Consider the following 19,190-nt stretch of genomic DNA (forward strand, 5'->3'; position numbering starts at 1 on the left):
AATGCAAGCTGAAATCAGAACACCAGAGAGAGTGAATGCTAGAAACAGAGCAAAGAGGAATATTAAGCTCCCTTCTAGATTTAATGATTATGACATGATGCACTATGCACTGGCAGTGGCTGAACAGATGGATTACCATGAACCTTCATCTTATAAAGAAGCAATCAGAAGCCCTGAAAAGGATCAGTGGTTGTTAGCTATGCAAGAGGAGATTGATAGCTTGTATAAAAACCACACATGGATCTTGGTACTGAGGCCTACTGATCAGAAAACAGTAGGGTGCAAATGGATTTACAAAAAGAAGGTTGAGGCCTTCAACAACAACCATATCAGGTTCAAAGCAAGGTTGGTGGCTAAGGGGTTCACACAGAGGGAGGGTGTGGATTACAATGAAATTTTCTCACCTGTTGTCAAACACAGCTCCATCAGGCTATTACTTGCTATAGTTGCTCAAAGAGATTGGGAATTGCAACAACTTGATGTTAAAACTGCTTTTCTCCATGGTGAACTTGAAGAAAAAATATACATGGAGCAACCACCTGGTTTTGTGAAGCCAGGAGATGAAAAGAAAGTGTGTTTGCTAAAAAGAAGTCTCTATGGTCTCAAACAAAGCTCAAGGCAGTGGTACCTGAGGTTCAATGTGTTCATGCAGAAGATTGGGTTTGAAAAATCTTTGTATGATCACTGTGTGTTCATCAAGAGAAGAGGTGGAGTTGCTGTAGCATATCTACTGTTATATGTAGATGATATGCTGATCTCTGCAGAGCATAAGGAAGAGGTGGAGTTAGTGAAGGCTGATCTGAAATCTGAATTCGATATGAAAGATCTTGGTGATGCCAAGAAGATTCTTGGGATGGAAATTATCAGAGATAGAGATCACAAGCAGATATGGCTGACTCAAAGGGATTATATCAGTAGTGTGATCAAGAAATTCCAGATGGATCATAGCAAACCAGTGAGCATGCCCCTGAGTTCACAGTTCAAGCTCAGCAGCAATCAAAGCCCTAAAGATGATGAACAGAGAAGATAAATGGATAAGGTCCCATATGCAAACATAGTGGGGAGTATCATGTACACCATGGTGTGTACAAGGCCAGATATCAGCCAGGCAATAAGTGTTGTGAGCAGGTACATGGCTGATCCGGGTATACAGCATTGGCAAGCTTTAAAATGGATATTAAGGTATCTCAATGGCACTCGGGATTATGGCATACTGTTTGATGGAAGTAAGAATTTTGATACACAGCCTCTATTGGGATATTGTGATTCTGATTTTGCAACTAACATTGACACAAGGAAGTCCCAATCCGGCTATGTTTTCTGCATGTATGGAGCTGCTGTAAGTTGGAGATCGAGTTTGCAATCTGTGGTGGCACTCTCAACAACTGAGGCAGAATATATTTCCATGGCTGAGGCTGTAAAGGAGAGCATGTGGCTGAAAGGAATCTGCTCGGATTTTGGAGTCGATCAAGAAGCTGTGACTGTATTATGTGATTCAAATAGTGCCATATGTCTATCAAAACATCAGACATTCCATGAGAGGAGCAAGCATGTGGATGTTAAGCTTCATTTTGTGAGGGATGAAGTTGAAATGGGCTCAGTAAAGATTGAGAAAGTAGCTACTGAGCACAATGCTGCTGATATGCTAACAAAGGTGTTACCCGGACTTAAGTTGAAGTATTGCATGGATTTGGTGAATCTGATTCAGCTGGAGTGATTGTGGAAGATGGATATGCTCTGTGGATTGTCCAGTTGTGTCCCAAGGTGGAGATTTGTTATGAGGATTGGGGCAAAACTGCACAATCAGTCAAGCTCGGTGTTAGCCGAGCTTAATCGTGCTCGGTGATTAGCCGAGCTTGCTGGTGCTCGGTATTAGCCGAACTTAGTCGAGTTCGGTGTTGGCCGTTGTTATTAACTAATGCATAGACAAACGTGAGCCGTCGGATGCGATTAGTTAGTTAGCTTAAATGACAGCCGTTGGATTTGTTTTTGTTGTTAGATTAGTGTTAGTCAAATAGAGTGAGAAAAAGATTTTTCATCCATCAGTTTGTAATCTTCCACAAGAAATTGAATACAAGATTTCCATTAATTCTCCGAGAGTTGTTCTTAGCTTTATTCATTTTCATATCGAGTGTTTGTTCTTCTTGTTCCGGAATCGATCTTGTTGTGATAGCAAGATTGAGTCGCGTATTTGATACCATTACAGGGTTATAATGAGTAATGCTAACCAATATAACACATTTAAATTCTAACAAAATGGCTAACGACAGTTTAGGTCTATGATTTAATTGTAATGTAGGAGTAATTTTTTAGTTTTTTTGCTGTTTGTGGTTATTATATACTCCTACCTCTTGTTTAACATGATTACAGATAATGTCCTGTAGTGCTTTTTGTTTATGTGTTTTTATTTTTATTTGCTGATTTTCTTCTACAATAATTTCGAATATTGTTTGTTTTTATCTATTTTATTGATTTGTTGTTTATTTATGTAATGAACTGAGCCTAAATTGATACTTTGCTGCTTGCCATTTTTGCATTAAAGATCATTTTTTGTATGTTACTAAGCTAATTATTTTCTTATATATAACAAATATTTTAAAAGTTAGTTTTAGAAATTTTATGCTAACTAGTTAATAAATTTATATTCCCAAGCTAAATCGATGCATGCTAACAACCTGCGCAAAGGAGGCGACACACGTCTACACGAAACTTCTATCGACTCAAGATCAAAGTAGCTCATACTCATTTACATCCAGATTTATACAGATCGAAAATTAAGTAGGCCAATTTTATTTAAGTAGAATATATACGTTCAATATAATGAAAATAAATTTAGAAAATTAATATAATTAGGTCAAAATATTGAATCAAAGATAGTAACATGTGAGACAATTATTCCAATAATTATTATACTTATCAAAATCAAGGGACACGTGGAGGGGCGTAAACCACTTCCTCGTCTACCACGAGGACTTTTATGTAAGGCCTGTATTCAATGGGCGGTTAAATTTGCAAAGCCCAAATTTCATTTTCTTCTTCTGCTTGATAGTGAATTATTTGTATTGAAAACCCATCATTTTTATTTTTATAAAAACAAAACATTAACATTATAATATATAAATCAGAAATGGAATAAATTTGCATCTGATAGAAGAATAGGAACCTAAGAGAATTAAAATTGACCATGTCAATTAATCATGACAGCCCCTCTTTGTGCTAAAGATGAAACCATGGAATTATTAGGTATGTTTTTTAGACAAGTAGTGTTTCCCAAGTAATATTTATTACTACAAAAATTACTTTTAAGTGGACATGGTTTAATTTTTTCTTTTACCTTTACCACACTATCAGAAAAAAGGGCAATAATGACGTATAAGTCATCTAACTCTTTTCTTTGAGTTATTAAGCTTTTCAAATGACCAACGGTCTCATTGTAATAAAATAATCTATTATGCTTAAATTGATTGCACTCGAGATCATTTGAAAAACTCGAACTCAAAAAAGGCGAATAAAAATTCACAATAAGCTTAGAGTCACGCGACAAATAATAAGAAAGCAAACTCAAACAACAACTAAACACTCATAAATCATAATCCAACAAGCAAATAACAAACCAACAAAGGTAGCAAAAGGGTTAAACAACACAATTGCTCATCACTCGTCATTAATCCACGTAGTTACACTCATGATTATTGCATGAGCATATTGTCCAAATGGAAAACAATTATATCCGACTCACACATGACAGTTTTCAGGGTCGGACGCAAGAAAAATATAGTATATCATATAAACTATATAGTTAAGTTTTGTAGCAATTAGAAAGTTCAATTTTGTAAAGTGGAGTTAAAACAAAATTTATCTAATTAAATCCCGACATATATGTCCAAAATGTGTGGTTGGAAAGATGATAATTGATGGAGTAGTATATTTTCCCATAATAATAAGAATAATGTGGTGGAAGATGATTGTACAAGAGATTATCTAATCAAGTAATGATGCCCAACGACATGAGAGATGATTACATGACAAACAAAGCGTGACATATAGCATCCCACACCCACCTTTTTCTTGAGTGGTCACAACTAAATTCCAATTCAATTTTACTCACCATTCTTGTCACGTCTCATGTATTTCTAACTTATATTTATGAATAAATCGAGTCCAATTGAGTCGAGTAACTCCGACTGTAACATACTCCCAGTGCTCGGTGTAGCTTGCGATTCTTACTAAAGTGTAAGGTTACATAAATAAATTGAAACACACTTAGAAAAATACAAATTATGAGAATATACAATACAAATTATGAGAATATACAGATATGAGATTGCATATTGGAGGTAATCTTAACATATATGATCATATCAATTATCTAAATTACCTAAAAAAATGTTTTTTCTAATACTACTAGTTTTTATAAATATTTTTCTCTGCACGTAATTTGATAGATCTTGTGAAATGTAAGGTGGGAACTACATGGGGTTCACCCAAATAGGTTGTTAAATAAATGCATACTTTTCAAAAGTGTTTACTCTTATTTGGGGAATCTTCATGTTTTTTGTCTACTACTTATTAGATTTTATTACGTAAGAGGCGTCTGCCAGTATATACTTCTTTGAAAGAGCTAATAAAATATTGCATTTTATGTTTTTTGGTTGAACTAATGTTAGGTTACTTAATATCATTTATTGGTTGTGATAAACGTTAGCTAGTGTTCGAATTATTGACTTTGCTATATATAATGACCCCTAAATCATAATCACTAATTAAAAATTGCAAATAAAAAGAAAATAAATTCATCATAAAAAACATGAGCTATAAAAAAAAGTACTACTACTATTGTATTAAAATGGTTGGAGCAGTATAACTGTATAACCTGCAACTCTATTAAATTGTTTGCTAAATTTACCAAACATGTTGATGAAGAATTACTTTTGTAGAGAAAAACCAAAGAAATAAGACAAAGTTATTGCTAGACTCAATTTGAATCTTGAGCTTGTTCTTCAAGGATATTAGTATATTACAACCACTTGATTATTATCTACTAATAAATCAAAATAAAAGTTAAAAATAAAAATGAACCTTTTAGATTCAAAACGTCTTGGATCATATATTTGTGTAAGAAAGTGGGTGACATTTTATTTGTCGAATTTATACATTCTTTTATATTTTTCAACCCAATACATTTTATTTGTCTAATAAAAGCTTGTTTGAAACGACAAAAAAATAAAATGAGTATTGCTCGTCAGCACCGGCCCTTGAGCCGTCCAAATTCTGTGCATGCCTTGGGACATGATGACTTGCTCAGTCTCCAATTAAAATTTCAACATGTTTCTGTTGTGATTTTTAATGGAGCCTAGTTCCAAATCCCAAATTATACTTGCAATTCACTTTTTAAAGTTATTACATTTGCAACTTAATTAGATCAACTGGATCGAATCAACTTCGATGTCTGACTTGCTATATTCTCCCATGGGATCCATCAAATTTAAGAGAGATTTTTAGAAAAAATAAATAAAATTTTGATTAATTGTGATTATTTGATGTCATATTTATAGAAGAAAATTTATTAAAAAAAATTTGAATAAAAAATTTAACTTGCAGTGCGGCCAGCTAGGGCTGATAATTCGGTCATCGGTTAGTCGGTTAACCGATGACCGAACCGATCACCTCTGTTCTCGGTTAACCGAAAACCGCCCCATTCGGTTATCGGTTATATTAGTTTCCAAATTTTGCATGTCTTGATCGGTTCTCGGGTAGACCAAGAACCGATCGGTTTAACCGATTATTAAATTAAAGAACCGATTAAACACTAAAACCGTAATGCAGTACAAGTGGTGGCCAAGGTGAGAATTTTTCGTGCGCAACGTCCAAGGATCAATACCTGTAAACTACATAAAAAAAATTTTAATTCGGTTCCGGCTATTCGGTTAGGAACCGAACCGAACCTAGGCTAATTCTGTTTCGGTTCCGGTGCTTCAGTCTCGGTTAGGCTTGGGCTCTGTTAACCGTGTTTTCGGTTCGGTTCTAACCGAACCAACCGAATTACCTGCCCTAGGCCCAGCGGACTGCAAGGCTGCACCGAACCGCCATCAAAGCATAACTAGCTAGTTTCGAACATTCACCGCACCCGATCTCGTCCCCTCCGTGACCATATGGCAAATTTTTGGATCCCGCTCCCATTTTCGGTATGCATTGTAGAGTACTCTCACTTAGATGTTAGAAGCTAGCTCTATAGTTTTGTTTCATAAAAAGATTACTAATAAGTTTATGATGCTACTATTTCTCAATCAATCGTTATTATGACATTTCAATTGAAAAGGTACATGTAACCAAACGACCCAATATTAATTAATTGCATTTAAACTCCAAAACAAAACATGATGAACTAATTGATTACTGCATACTAGTATCGATCAAAGTTTGATTAATTAACTAAATTTGTGAGAAGTATATGCTCGGTTGTATATAATTATTCGATGTTTCCAGACTGCTTTCGTCGGGCTCTTAAAGTGCTCGATATCGTGGATCGTGGTCATGTGCTCAAAATACACGGTAGATGCCGAGGAGTGTGTGTGCTCGGTAAAGCCTTTTTTTATAAGCAACTTAGGGCACATGAGTGATTGCTACTATTAACATTAAAGAAGTGCAATGGCCAAGTTATGTGAATACCTTGGATCTAACATTAAATTTTGGAAGTCCACTGTCCACCTAATTTAGTGCAAGTATATATGTTCTTTTCCGACATGCACTAACACCCCATCCAAATTAGGCTAAGGTTTGAAAAACGTGAACCACGCTTTTCGCCTGTGGTGAAGATATATAATTACCACCATTCCACCAAATGGAAGCCATGGAATGGAAAGTGAACAATTAAACCATTCATGGGTGATGGGACCAACACAAATTAAATAAAGGTATTTTTCCAATTTAAGAAATCGAGATCTAGTGTTACTTATATATGTCGGTGGCATATCCTATAAAATAAATCCATGGAGTATATAAATAATTCTATAAAAAGTATTACAAATTTGTAAACCATTGCTATTTCATGAGAGTAAATCAATCAAAATATATGTCATGTATTTTGTACTGCTTATTTTGTATTGCTAGAAATAACAAAGCGTTTATCCTAAATTACAGCACACAATTTTTTTCTAAATTTTGCTTTAACAACCACTTATATTTATATATATATTTGCAAATTACAACGTTCAAAATTTTCTCTTTCTTGGAAGTACCCATTTTGTAGCATGGTCTCTGTGAAGGTACATATCATACTTTGTGGCATGGTCTTGGTGAAGGTATAGTAGTATTGCAAAAGGAATAAGTAATTTGTAACTGAAATATTCTATAAAATTTTATGAAAGTTACTTCAAGGAATTAATCTCATATTATGGTTAGGTGACTATTATAATATTGACTAACTTTGGTCTAAATAGTCCACTTCATACTTTTAAAGTTTAATAATAGCCTTATTAATTGGTCCGATAGCTATAACCAAGTAATATTGGGCCTCCACAGATAGATTTTACTATTGGGCTACTGAGATATTAAGTCCATTGGGCTTTTGAAAGTTACAAAATTATATTTATAAGATCTATTACCTCTAAAACAAACCGACGAGCGTGGTCAGCGGTAGTTTGTCTGTGTTTTCTTAAATTAATATTTTCAAGCGATTACCCACCGCATCAATCGTTGGCAATGTATTAACATTTTTTGTTGTTGTTATTTTGTCATCATCAGTTGAGATTTTCTAACGGTACAGATCATAGTTTGGATTTTATACAATATTTAGAGTTTGCATTTGATTACATCCCCTATATATATGTATGTGGGGAGATGATCCAAATAAAAATGTGCTTAAATCCAGAAATGCAGCCAAATTGTAGCCCTAAGATTATATCCAAATAAAAATGTGCTTAAATCCAGAAATGCAGCCAAATTGTAGCCCTAAGATTAGATTGACTAAAAATATGGAAGGTCATTAATACTCCGTTTTAAGTCATTTTATAAAATTTGAATTTGATGTATCATATTAGGTTATTTTTATTAAAATGACCTAAAAATAAACTAATATACAGTCGAATTATTCGGAAATGAGAGAGTGTTGTATAGATGAATATTTATACTATACAAATACAAAAATACTATAACTTATTATGATTAAAGTTATAGGACTAGTAACTTATTTTCTTCTCCATGAAGCAATAATAAGAATTTGGCAGTGAATATTTCAGGAAATAGGACTACTATTTTTTTAGTAAATTAAATTAGGGAAGGGATGAGATAAAATTGCCTAAAAGAAAGGTGTGTTCTTGGTCAAAGTCAGAACCCCCTAACACTCCATGAACAAACACCTATAAATTCATACGAATTGACAAATGAAAATACCCAAAAACCCAACCCAGAAACTGGCCAGCACAAATGGCTCCATTGGAATTTGATCACACGCGTGCACTTCTACTAATGTATTGTACGAATTTCGTTATCTTTCTCTACATTTTCCATCTCCTGATCCAATCTTGTGCCATTGTTTGTTAATATATGTGAAAAAAGAAGCAATTTTTGGCCACCCCTTTTGTAATTTCATTGATTCCAATTCAATGTTGAGATGGGTGTGTGAGCTATAGCTTTTAGTATGGTTATGTTTTTCAAAGTTAGTTTTTCTTGTTGTGATTTGAGAGTTCAAATTGACTGTTTGTTGGATGTAGCTTATGTTATGTTGTTTATGTACAATATACATAGTTTTTTTTGGTTTCATTGCTGTATCCTTTTATCTTTATCCTTAATTTAGTTTTTTTTTGGTGTTTCGTTATGTACTTATGTTTCTTTTTTGTTCCATTGTAGTATGAATTTACTACCTTTTGGGCTCAATTTAGCTGTTTTTGTTTATTTACTTAGTTTCTTTTGGCACAATACAGATTGATGGTGCTTACATTTGACTGCATTCGGAAATTGTGAAATTGGGTTTGATATAAGGGGTAGAGGTTAGGGCAGGTGATTGTATACATGAAAAAAGGAAAATATTGGGGCTAAGGTTTGGTCTGGTGAAGGGAAAGAGGTCAAATTGTTGAGTGATAAATTGTATCTATGGGTACACTGGTGGCAAATTCATGGAGAAAGTATGTCACCCCTTGTTGGCGGCCCTCAGTGTTGAGGCAAGGGGAGAATTGCAGCAATAAAGTGGGCGATCCTAGTGGTCGGGCGGACAAGTTGTGGTGGTACAAAGATATAGGACTACATATGTACGGGGAATTGTCAATGGCGGTTATCCAAGCAAACAATGTATTAGAGGATCAATGCCAAGTAGAGTCGGGGCCGATGAGTTATATGGAGGCTGGCCCTCAAGGGACATTTGTTGGAATCTACGACGGGCATGCTGGCCCTGAAGCTTCCCGGTTTATAAACAACCATCTATTGGAAAATATTAAGAGTATGAACCTATGCCTCCTTGTTGGTATTGTAGTCTTTCAACGTGCCGTTTGTGTTTGTGATGTTTTTTTATGTTTAGACTCTTTTTGGACTTCTAGTTAATGTTACTTTCTTTTACAGTGGAATGTGCTGGACTTTCTTTTCGATAAAGTTATGCGCTTCTGGTAGGTCGTCCACACTAATTCTACAAAAAATTCATGAAAAATGTGTGTTGTTGTGAAAAACATATGTTTAATGATTGAACAGAAGCTGGGAAACAATATTTGATTATAAGTAGCTTAATGAGATGTACCTTAGATAACTGTTTTAGAACTCTTTCCTAACATCTTGTTAAAATTTAGAAGAGTGTGTAGTGTGTGTGTGTGTGTGTGAGTTGCTTCTGTCGATCTTTTCGTGTAGTACTAGATAGTTTTATTTGAATATCATACAGTGCATATGCTGAACTCTGTCTATGTGTTATATTTGTATAAAGAAGCAAGTAAATTCAATGGTTCAAATGATTTTTTATGAGATATGGGCTTTCGTGATATGTTGTTAATTTGTTAGTACTTTCTTTTTCTGGAACAGTTCTTGATCTGTTGTTTAAAGTCCCTTTCATTGTAAACTTGCTAAAACTCGTGGTTTACTCACTTTACAGAGATTTAATGCAGGATATACATTCGAGAGTCGAGAGATGTCGGCAGATGTTATAAAAAATGCATATTTAGCAACGGAAGAACAATTTCTTTCTATGGTGAAGAAGCAATGGGAAATCAAACCACAGATCGCATCTGTGGGTTCGTGTTGTTTAGTAGGCGTAGTATGTGACGGGATGATATACACTGCAAATGCTGGAGACTCTAGGGTGGTGTTAGCAGCAGTAGAAAAGTCTGGTAAACAGGTCAAAGCCATTCAATTATCAGACGAACACAACGCCAGTGTTGAATCTGTCCGGGAGGAGCTGCGCTCGTTGCATCCTGAAGATCCAAAGATCGTCGTTCTTAAGCACAATGTTTGGCGAGTGAAGGGTGTTATTCAGGTAAACTCTTGTTTCAGTGATATCTTTTTACTAATTGTTTCCATTTGATCGAGTAAAGGACCGAAAAAACCCCAGGGGAGTCTTGTGTAAATGACAGTATGATCCATTTTATGGACTTACAAAAAATATCACAAAATCGAGCAAGAATCTATCCACAAATACTACTTAGGAAGAGTGCATCATTATCTTGAAAGCTATTGTTGTCCTCTCCTTTCTTTGCAGTGCAATTCCTTCCTAACTCTGTGTTTCGTCTCCTCGTTCTGTCCTAGATTTCCAGATCGATAGGCGACGCCTACTTGAAGAGTGCAGAGTTCAACAAACCGCCTTTGATAGCAAAATTCAGGATTCCAGATCCTTTTGAGAAGCCAATCCTGTTGGCCGAGCCATCAATACACGTACACAAACTTCAACACGGAGATCAATTTCTCATATACGCCTCGGATGGTCTATGGGAACACCTCAGCAATCAAGACGCAGTCAACATTGTCCACCACTCTCCACGCAACGTACAGTTTATACACTGACAAAAGCTCATTTTTCTTCCTCGAGTAAGTTTTGCTAACGGGCGTAGTCCCTTCCCATCTCAGGGCATTGCCAAGAGGCTAGTAAAAGCTGCGCTCAAGGTTGCCGCGAAGAAGAGAGAGATGAGATATTCAGACCTGAAAAAGATCGACAGGGGCGTGAGGAGACATTTCCATGACGACATCACTGTAATAGTCCTCTTCCTCGACTCACATTTGATCAGCCAGAGCTCGTTTCAGCGGCCAGTTCTTTTGGTGAAAGGAAGCGGGGTAGCGCCCGGAGATGCCGACGCGTAGACTAGATTGGTGGTATAAACATGTTTTGTTTTTGATAAGTTTCATCGGAAGAAAGATATTTGATAGATGTATAGAGCTGCCTTTTGGCATCTCAAAAAAATTGATTATATGTTAATGATTATGCCAGGAAGATGCAGAGGGACTTATGTTCTTGAAATTTTTCATGCTCACTGGCATATGAAACACGAATTTTGCAGGATAAGAAACATAGGAATTACTGGTGATGATATGAGAAAATTATTATTCAGTGTTAAGTCGAAAAAATTCTTGTTTAGGATAATATTATGATAAAAAGTTCATTGAATGAGAACCTTTTTCTGTATTCTATGAAAGAGAAACACGCCAATGTTATCAGCACTTACTTGGTAAAATGTGGATACTAAATTAATCACTCCATGTAGCTACATTTTTGTATGGACAATATTTTTGATGTGTTTATTAGTGATTAACATGAGATTTAAAGTAAAGTTGTTATATGTATTCAGATAGAAAAAAGGTAATTGCATGTTTTAATGAAGAGAGATTAGACGATGTTTTATTCATAAAGGGACATCTAACTTTTTAACAAAGTAAAAATTACAAAAAAAATCATCTTTTACCCAAAATAACTCCTTGAACAACCTGCAATAGTATAGATAAACAGCATTATGATCATGCTTCATGATTTTATCATACCAACTATACAGAACATTTAGTAACAAATAAGTAGAGTATAATAGTAGTACATTAAATTTTATTTTCTCCTAACTCTTTTTAACGAGCATTCTGGCACTACTAACCTAAATCAGTCACCAAAGCTGCTAATGCAGTAAACTTTAAAACAAAATAAAAGACTGCCTGAGCAAGATGTGGGAATGCCATCTACTGCTGGTCGCTCGTTGCATCGGTGATGAGAGGTCACTAGGGCAACGAGCATTATTCTGTCTCGTATATTTTTTGGATAACTAGAAGAAGTTCCTGGGGTATAACTCAGAAGATGCTAAAGAATCTCAAAAGGAGCAGCACTTCATTATGGGTGAGGATGTCCTCGCTCCTCCAATCTTCGTTATAATTGCTGTGATAAAAACTGCTACGCGGAGTTACTGCAGAAGCACTTTCCATATCTTACTCATGTACACAACCAACGACCATAAGGCAAGCCATGCCGAAATATATAGCAAGAAAACTCCTGAATAAGCAAAAGTTTTGGCTCCAATGATACTGCAGATAAAGGAAGCAGAATACCAGTTTCAGAAAACATATACGTATATATATTCGATAGATTGAATTGAACATAGCTGGATTATATGAAGGAGAAGAAGAAAACTGAACCTGCCATCTCTGGCAGCCAAGAGGATGGTTAATGCACTCATCTGTGAGGCAGTTTTCCACTTCCCCAAATTATTGACTGCAACAGCCTAGAAAAGTTAAGCAATGAGTCCGTATGAGTTTTGAGGATTCCATAATTCACCAGTTTGTAAGTATTAATTTTAGTAACAATTCAATTCCATCAGTTAAAACCTGAAGAAGCTTTTTGTCCTGAGCAGCAGCCCATTCCCTAACAGCAGACATAGTAATCTACATGAAGACATAATAAACATGTAAATGCAAGAACCAACCAAATCAAAACATGGACAAAGTATTTATGCTTCGAAAAAGATGAACTTCAGTGCAAAATTAACAGTGAAGAAAACAAGATTTCCAAAGTCCAAATCAGTTATAGCCTTATCAAACTCTGTTAATGATATCTATCTATATACTAGTAAAAACAAAAAGGAATGGAAAGGAATTTCTCTTCTTGGTTGTATGCTCCATGTATAATAGATATCCATGCACATTTCAAGCTGGTAGCTGAATGTTTTCTCCCCATATGAAGATTACATGTCATTATGATATTATTCTAAAGCATATCCATTAATCCAGATACAAGCTCGATTACAATTTTCAGAAAGTCATAATATTAGTGTCGCGGGGGATAAGAATAACCATGTACCATTTCCCTATTTCTAAGAGAATTAACTCATTGTTCCTTGCAACTGTACCAAACATCATGGGATTATAAGGATAAAAACTATAACTTTCCACTCAGTCTTCTACTTCTACTTTCTAGGCACAATGCATATCATTGACACAAGGAGAGAGGGGGGTTGAATTATAATGGAAAATTTACCTTGTGTGTGGATATGCTAAAAAAGACATATATTTTGCTACTGTAAGAAGAAAGTATTAAGCTCTTACCTCTCTGCCAATTATAGCAATAGCAGGTATAGTTAACAACCATGGTGCATGCCCTAACCCACCAGCTTCAAAAGGTCTGGTACATAGCAAGATCAATGTGGCAGCAACCATAAGCTGCATTCATTTTACGAAGAAAGAAAATAGCTATGTAGTCCACAAAAATTGAAAAAGAAATAAAGCATAATACTTTTACAGCAAGATAAAAAGATATACGCATCTTCATAGGTTAAAGTGTACTCTTGGAAGAAGTACCAGAGTTTTACCTCAGAAAAAATGTAAATTTTCAATTTTTGACATTTGAAGAAATTTTTTCAAATTTATTTACATATTCAATGTATTTATTAAACTTGTTTTTCTGCCAAGTGAGTCCAGTTGCTCTTAGAGTTACCTTATCTGCCACTGGATCCAGAAACGCACCAAACAGAGTTCCCAAATCCATCTATCAAACAAAAATTTCATCAGCAAGAGGGAATATATACAAAAAAAATAAAGAGAAGCATAACAAGATGACTCAGAGACCACACCTTTCGAGCAAGGTATCCATCGAGCCAATCTGTAAAGGCTGCTGCGATAAAAATACCGGTTGTAACAGCAGGTCCCCACCAGCTCTCAACATAAAAAGCTAATCAATTGAAAGCAAAATGTCAATCTCATGACTTCCATAAACACAACAAACAGCAACTGTAAAATAGATAGGAAGCATGGTCGAACCAAATTAACGCCTACGCCACCAATCACTAAATCTAAAACTGGTTATGCATTTCTACGTAGAAAATTAGAAATTACAGCTAGATTAACGATAGCAAATAGACTGCATTGTCATCATTGAGATGGTGATGTTATATCGGCAACATTCTTATGCAACAGATGAACAACCCTTCAAGCACATTTATAAAATCAGAATACAATCAATTCTGCAAAAGTAGCCTACCACATTGTGCTCAATCATATGCAAAATCGCATAATTCGAGATTAAACTATAGAGGTTTCCAAAAGATGTTCGTAATCAATAATCAATTTACGATGTGAAATTATTCGATACGTACTGCCTACAAGGAGCGGCACCGCGGCGACGCGTCCAATCGTCAAAATCGTAGGCAGCGTAAGCAGCTTCGCCGGCTGCGCCGCTGGCTTTCCGGTTAGCTTCTGCGCCGCGGGCGACACGTCGGATTGGCTCCCGGCCTTGCCATTGGCGGTGACGCACATATTGGAACGGAAATTAGTATCCGAATTGAAAAACAGATTTCTACCTACTTCTCCGTTTCGAGAATCCGATGATAATCGGAGACGTTCCCGGCCACTCCGCGAAGCGATTCTACGGCGCGTCGGATGTGAGAATGCGATCGTCCTTCGCCACCAGCCGGCGGATTGATTCGGTCGGATAGTTGCCGTCGATTGGCCGGTGGTGGTGGCGGAGGAGGGGGAGAGAAATGTATAGGGTTGGTGGGGGTGTAGGATAACGGAATTGGTGAATTTGAGAGCGCCAGGCATAGTGTGGGACGGAGTTAAATTGTCACGGGAGGCGCAAGTTAGTGGGGGAGGCGTAGGTTAGCGGTGGTGAAGACGAACGATTTTGCGTGTGCACTGCTAACGACCTAATTTTTCTCATACACGTATCACATGTTAGGAAATTTGGTGTCACATTTATTTTTGCATTTATCTATAGTTCTATTATTGTCCATTTATAATTGAATATATCAATAATAAGCAATACATGTTAGATTTGATTTAATTTATAGATACACTCGAAAATGTCATGTGTGATGTTAATTATAAATATTTTATTGATATTTATATTCGTTTTTCTATTTTAAAGATTATAATTAGCCACAAAGTTTAAAAAAAAAAATTGAAGAGCCAGTTTTAGTATAAAGTAATGTTTTTTTCTGTTAATTACGTTGTGTAGTCGTGGACTGAATTATTAGTATAGAAAGGCCCATTCACTGCTAAAGAGTTTGGTAGTAATTATAAATAAAGTTGACAATACAAAAAATGGGCCTCAACAGCTTTCAGTTACTTTTGAATTTCAGTGTTGGATTAATGTCTAATTACAACTTCAACTGCATAAGAAAAACTAGAATGCACAAATTTGTAAGAATCCAGATATTGTGACACTAAGACTTAACATATCAAAATATTAGTTTAACTATTGTTTAGCCACAGAGTTTTATAAAATGAAAGCTAATTTTAGCTTAAAATTTCAGTTAAGAACTTACGAAGCTACATTGGGCCGGAAGAGTCATGCACCACCAACCAAGCTATATAGTGTAGACAATTTTATTTGTGTTTTCTTCATATTTTGTAGTAGAACTTTTTTTGGTTATTTATTTTCTTCAGTGTATTTTTTTTATAGTTTTCTATTTTGCGTTGTATTTTTCTTATGTTTCAAATAATTTATTGAAAAGAATATTGTAGAATTCTCTTAGTACCCATTTTCCTCTTGCATATCTACTCAATGTTGCAGTTGCTCTCGACAATGCCAAATTAAAAATTAAAAATTGTTTACATTGACTTGAGCTTCATAGTCAAAATAATGAGCTTCATAGTCAAAATTGTATGATCGTGGATTGAATTATAAATATAACAATGTACACTGATTGCTGTGAAGTTTGGTAGGAATATAAATGAGGCTAGCCTTTCCACCAAAAAATTGTATCCCAATAATTTATAAATTTGGATAATTTTTTAGACAAGTTAATTCTGAAATTATAATTATTTAGTAACATACAATTTGCAGTGATTCAGGGGCCTGCCTATAATTATTCACCTCCTTTATTGTCTCTTTTTGTTCACTTTACAATTAAGTCCAACAGTTAAGCACTCAATTCATATGGATTGAACTTATATCATGATAATATAACCAATATAAATTTGAGAGCTAAATATCTACATATAACAGTACTCCATTTGCAGATGATTTTAGAAGTTAGATGGCACATTGATCATGTTATAAGGCATCACCAATTTTTTTAAGTGTTATTGCCTCCTCCTCTTCATCTCATGCATTCCCCTCTTGTCGAATAAAACGTAATTTAGAGTTGGGTTTGACACGAATGAAACGTGAGAGGACGTTAGAATGTGTCTTTTTTTTATTAATCCTTAATTTGCATTTTTATGAACAAAATATATTTCAATACCAATAGCAAATGAGGAATGTCAAACATATTATTTTATGTCATGAGAATATGGACTATCCTTACCAAATAAAGTACAAGCATTGAATATATTTGTCCTATAAGAGGTAATAATATCACATTGCAAATACAATCTTTACAATAACACTAATACATTATTACATTACGTATAGCTGTACATTTATTGCAAAAATACCGTGTAACACATTCCATCTATAAATTTTTATCCTAATTTGAATTCGAGGCATTTATAACCAATTTATTGATAATTATTATTAAAATTATAAGTTTTTATTATTTTATAGTCAATCCCATGACTAATTAAATTAGAATAATAATCACATATATTCATTTTGTTACCATATTATAAATATTTGATTTTTGATTTGTCATGTTAATCTCATTTGATTTGTCATATTAATCTTAATTTGACGATTAAGGAATCATTGAGAATTTTTTTTTAATTAGGATTTTATATCAGTAAAATTTTAAAATCTATACTAATATAAAGTGACAGTTTAATGAAAAGTCAAAAATGCCCTTTTTGGCGGGAAACTATGAAGCATAATAATCTATCCTTTTAGTCATTTTGTGGGCAGCAGAATTTGTGTTCACACTAGCATTAATTGATCAGATGGTTATAGTCCACCCAATATCAATTATTGATTGAATAAGTCCTCAAAGTTAAGAGGAAAATTAAATATCGACATGATTACACAAACTTCCACAGATGATAAATTTAGTAAATGATTGATAATAATAATAATAGTAGTAGTAGTAATAATAATAATAATAATAATAATAATAATAATAATAATAATAAAAAATTCAGAATAAAAACTTAAAAAGAAGTCATTTCGATTTTTTAAATTCCACAAGGACCACTCTATGAAATTCCATTACAATTTGTTTTAGTACATAAAATAGAAAAGAATAGGGAAATTAATAAGAAGATATAAGATGTTGGCAATTTGTTTTAGTTACAATTTGTTTTCGCTTTTTGACTACTCCAATAATTATACTTCTACCATTAAACCCTATAATTATTTACAAGATCATTTATTTTTTGTGCCGTTTAATTTTTGCATTTTGAATGGGAGTTATACTATTATAGCCTACAATACGCTATTTAATGATATACTATACCGATTATGTATCGAGTAATTGCAAAATTAATTATGACATGAATAGGCTATCGAATACTATCACTATTTATTTATGCCCAATTTTAAAAAATGATAAACAATTTATATTATAGTGGGTCGGTAAATATTCGAACTTTTAATGTATTTTAAAAATTCACCATTTTTTATAATTCAGATATACAAATTTTTTATTTATCTTATTTTTCGATACAAATTTCGGGGGAGAAGTCTATAAAGCTTATATGATAAATTAAATTTAGCATTGGGGTAATAAAAACATCATTTTTTTATTTGGATCTTAACTAATTTCAATTTGCAAATTTCGATTTCTGCACCAACTTTAATGAAACAAAAATTAAATAAACCGAATTCAACATATTTGAATTCAATTTTCAGATAAAATCATAAAACACTGAATATGCATGTATTTACATGCCTATTACAATCTATACTAATCTAAAGTGACAGTTTAATGAAAAGTCAAAAATGTCCTTTTGGCGAGAAACTGTGAAGCCTAATTTTTTACCCTTTTAGTCATTTTGTGGGAATGTTGTTAATTGCAGAATTTGTGTTCACACTATATATGTATATGGGTTGTGTATGTGGCAGCGTGGATCTATAATAAAAGGTAGCATCTATTGGACAAAAAAATGGTGAAATGAACTGCTTTAATTTAATGTGTTGAAATTACTTTATAAATATATATTCTAGGTGGGAGAGTAGATGTGGAGGCGTGGGTTTAGTCTATTCGGGTTTAGTTTGGGCTTTTTTGTGTATTTAATAATATGGGCTTTTAATAATATAGTAGAATTTTAAATTGAACACATTTTTAAAATTACATTTGGATTGTTATTGTATATAATAGTATATATTTTTAAAATTATTTAAATATATTAATTTAATTTAATGTGTTGAAATTACTTTATAAATATATATTTACATTCAAGATATATATATATATATATATATATATATATATATATATATATATATATATATATAGTGATATATTCATTTCCTTTTTGCATATTTTCTCTTTTTTCCTCCTTGATCTCAGACCCACGATTTTGTCATCCGACGGTTAGATTAGTGCCACGTGTCAGTTAATAATGCAGATTTTCTGTTGAATAATGCACACCGACTAATAATGCACCATTATAGTGTAATAATGCAGATTTTCAGTTGAATAATGCACACTGATTAATAATGCATCATTATAGTGTAATAATGCAGATCATCTAGACCGTTGATGAATGAGATCTAACGGCTCATATTAAGAAGAATAAAGGATCTAAGGGATGAATAGGAGAATAACGCTCCCATATATATATATATATATATAGAGAGAGAGAGAGAGGGGGTCATGTTAAAATACAAACTCTTTATAATACAAACTATACAAACTTTAATCCTACTCACTTAATAC

The 19,190-nt window shown here is 33.9% G+C and overlaps 2 protein-coding genes across 5 annotated transcripts; one reads left to right on the forward strand and one right to left on the reverse strand.

The window, feature by feature from the left end:
* Positions 1-8,347: 8,347 nt before the first annotated feature.
* LOC121753232 (probable protein phosphatase 2C 38) lies at positions 8,348-11,572 on the forward strand. Of its 4 annotated transcripts, none has more exons than XM_042148443.1 (5): positions 8,348-8,473; positions 8,922-9,433; positions 10,083-10,450; positions 10,720-10,956; positions 11,038-11,572. In XM_042148443.1, exons 2-5 carry the CDS (start codon positions 9,091-9,093, stop codon positions 11,266-11,268), a joined length of 1,179 nt encoding a protein of 392 aa, XP_042004377.1. In that variant the 5' UTR covers positions 8,348-8,473; positions 8,922-9,090; the 3' UTR covers positions 11,269-11,572. The 4 variants fall into 4 exon arrangements, with proteins under 4 accessions (XP_042004377.1, XP_042004378.1, XP_042004379.1 ...); XM_042148444.1 differs by having other exon boundaries at positions 8,348-8,468; XM_042148445.1 differs by lacking the exon at positions 8,348-8,473 and adding an exon at positions 8,509-8,615.
* A 328-nt stretch (positions 11,573-11,900) lies between these two features.
* On the reverse strand, positions 11,901-15,089 carry LOC121752917 (CDP-diacylglycerol--glycerol-3-phosphate 3-phosphatidyltransferase 2-like). Its single transcript, XM_042148018.1, has 7 exons — positions 14,532-15,089; positions 14,010-14,107; positions 13,874-13,924; positions 13,486-13,599; positions 12,769-12,825; positions 12,580-12,665; positions 11,901-12,468 (listed from the first exon to the last, which is right to left on the reverse strand). The coding sequence occupies exons 1-7, from the start codon at positions 14,974-14,976 to the stop codon at positions 12,348-12,350; spliced, it is 972 nt and encodes a 323-aa protein (XP_042003952.1). The 5' UTR covers positions 14,977-15,089; the 3' UTR covers positions 11,901-12,347.
* Positions 15,090-19,190: the final 4,101 nt, after the last annotated feature.

This window comes from Salvia splendens, chromosome 10 (assembly GCF_004379255.2).
Source record: "Salvia splendens isolate huo1 chromosome 10, SspV2, whole genome shotgun sequence".
Classification (NCBI taxonomy): Eukaryota; Viridiplantae; Streptophyta; class Magnoliopsida; order Lamiales; family Lamiaceae; genus Salvia; species Salvia splendens.

Coding starts and splice junctions, on each gene's coding strand:
- LOC121753232 (XM_042148443.1), top strand. CDS start 9,091: ATGGGTACACTGGTGGCAAATTCATGGAGAAAGTATGTCACCCCTTGT. Junction 9,434..10,082: donor TCTATTGGAAAATATTAAGA/GTATGAACCTAT, acceptor GATTTAATGCAG/GATATACATTCGAGAGTCGA. Junction 10,957..11,037: donor TCCACCACTCTCCACGCAAC/GTACAGTTTATA, acceptor TTCCCATCTCAG/GGCATTGCCAAGAGGCTAGT.
- LOC121752917 (XM_042148018.1), bottom strand. CDS start 14,976: ATGCCTGGCGCTCTCAAATTCACCAATTCCGTTATCCTACACCCCCAC. Junction 13,925..14,009: donor ATGGATACCTTGCTCGAAAG/GTGTGGTCTCTG, acceptor TTTGTTTGATAG/ATGGATTTGGGAACTCTGTT. Junction 13,600..13,873: donor TGGATCCAGTGGCAGATAAG/GTAACTCTAAGA, acceptor AAATGAATGCAG/CTTATGGTTGCTGCCACATT.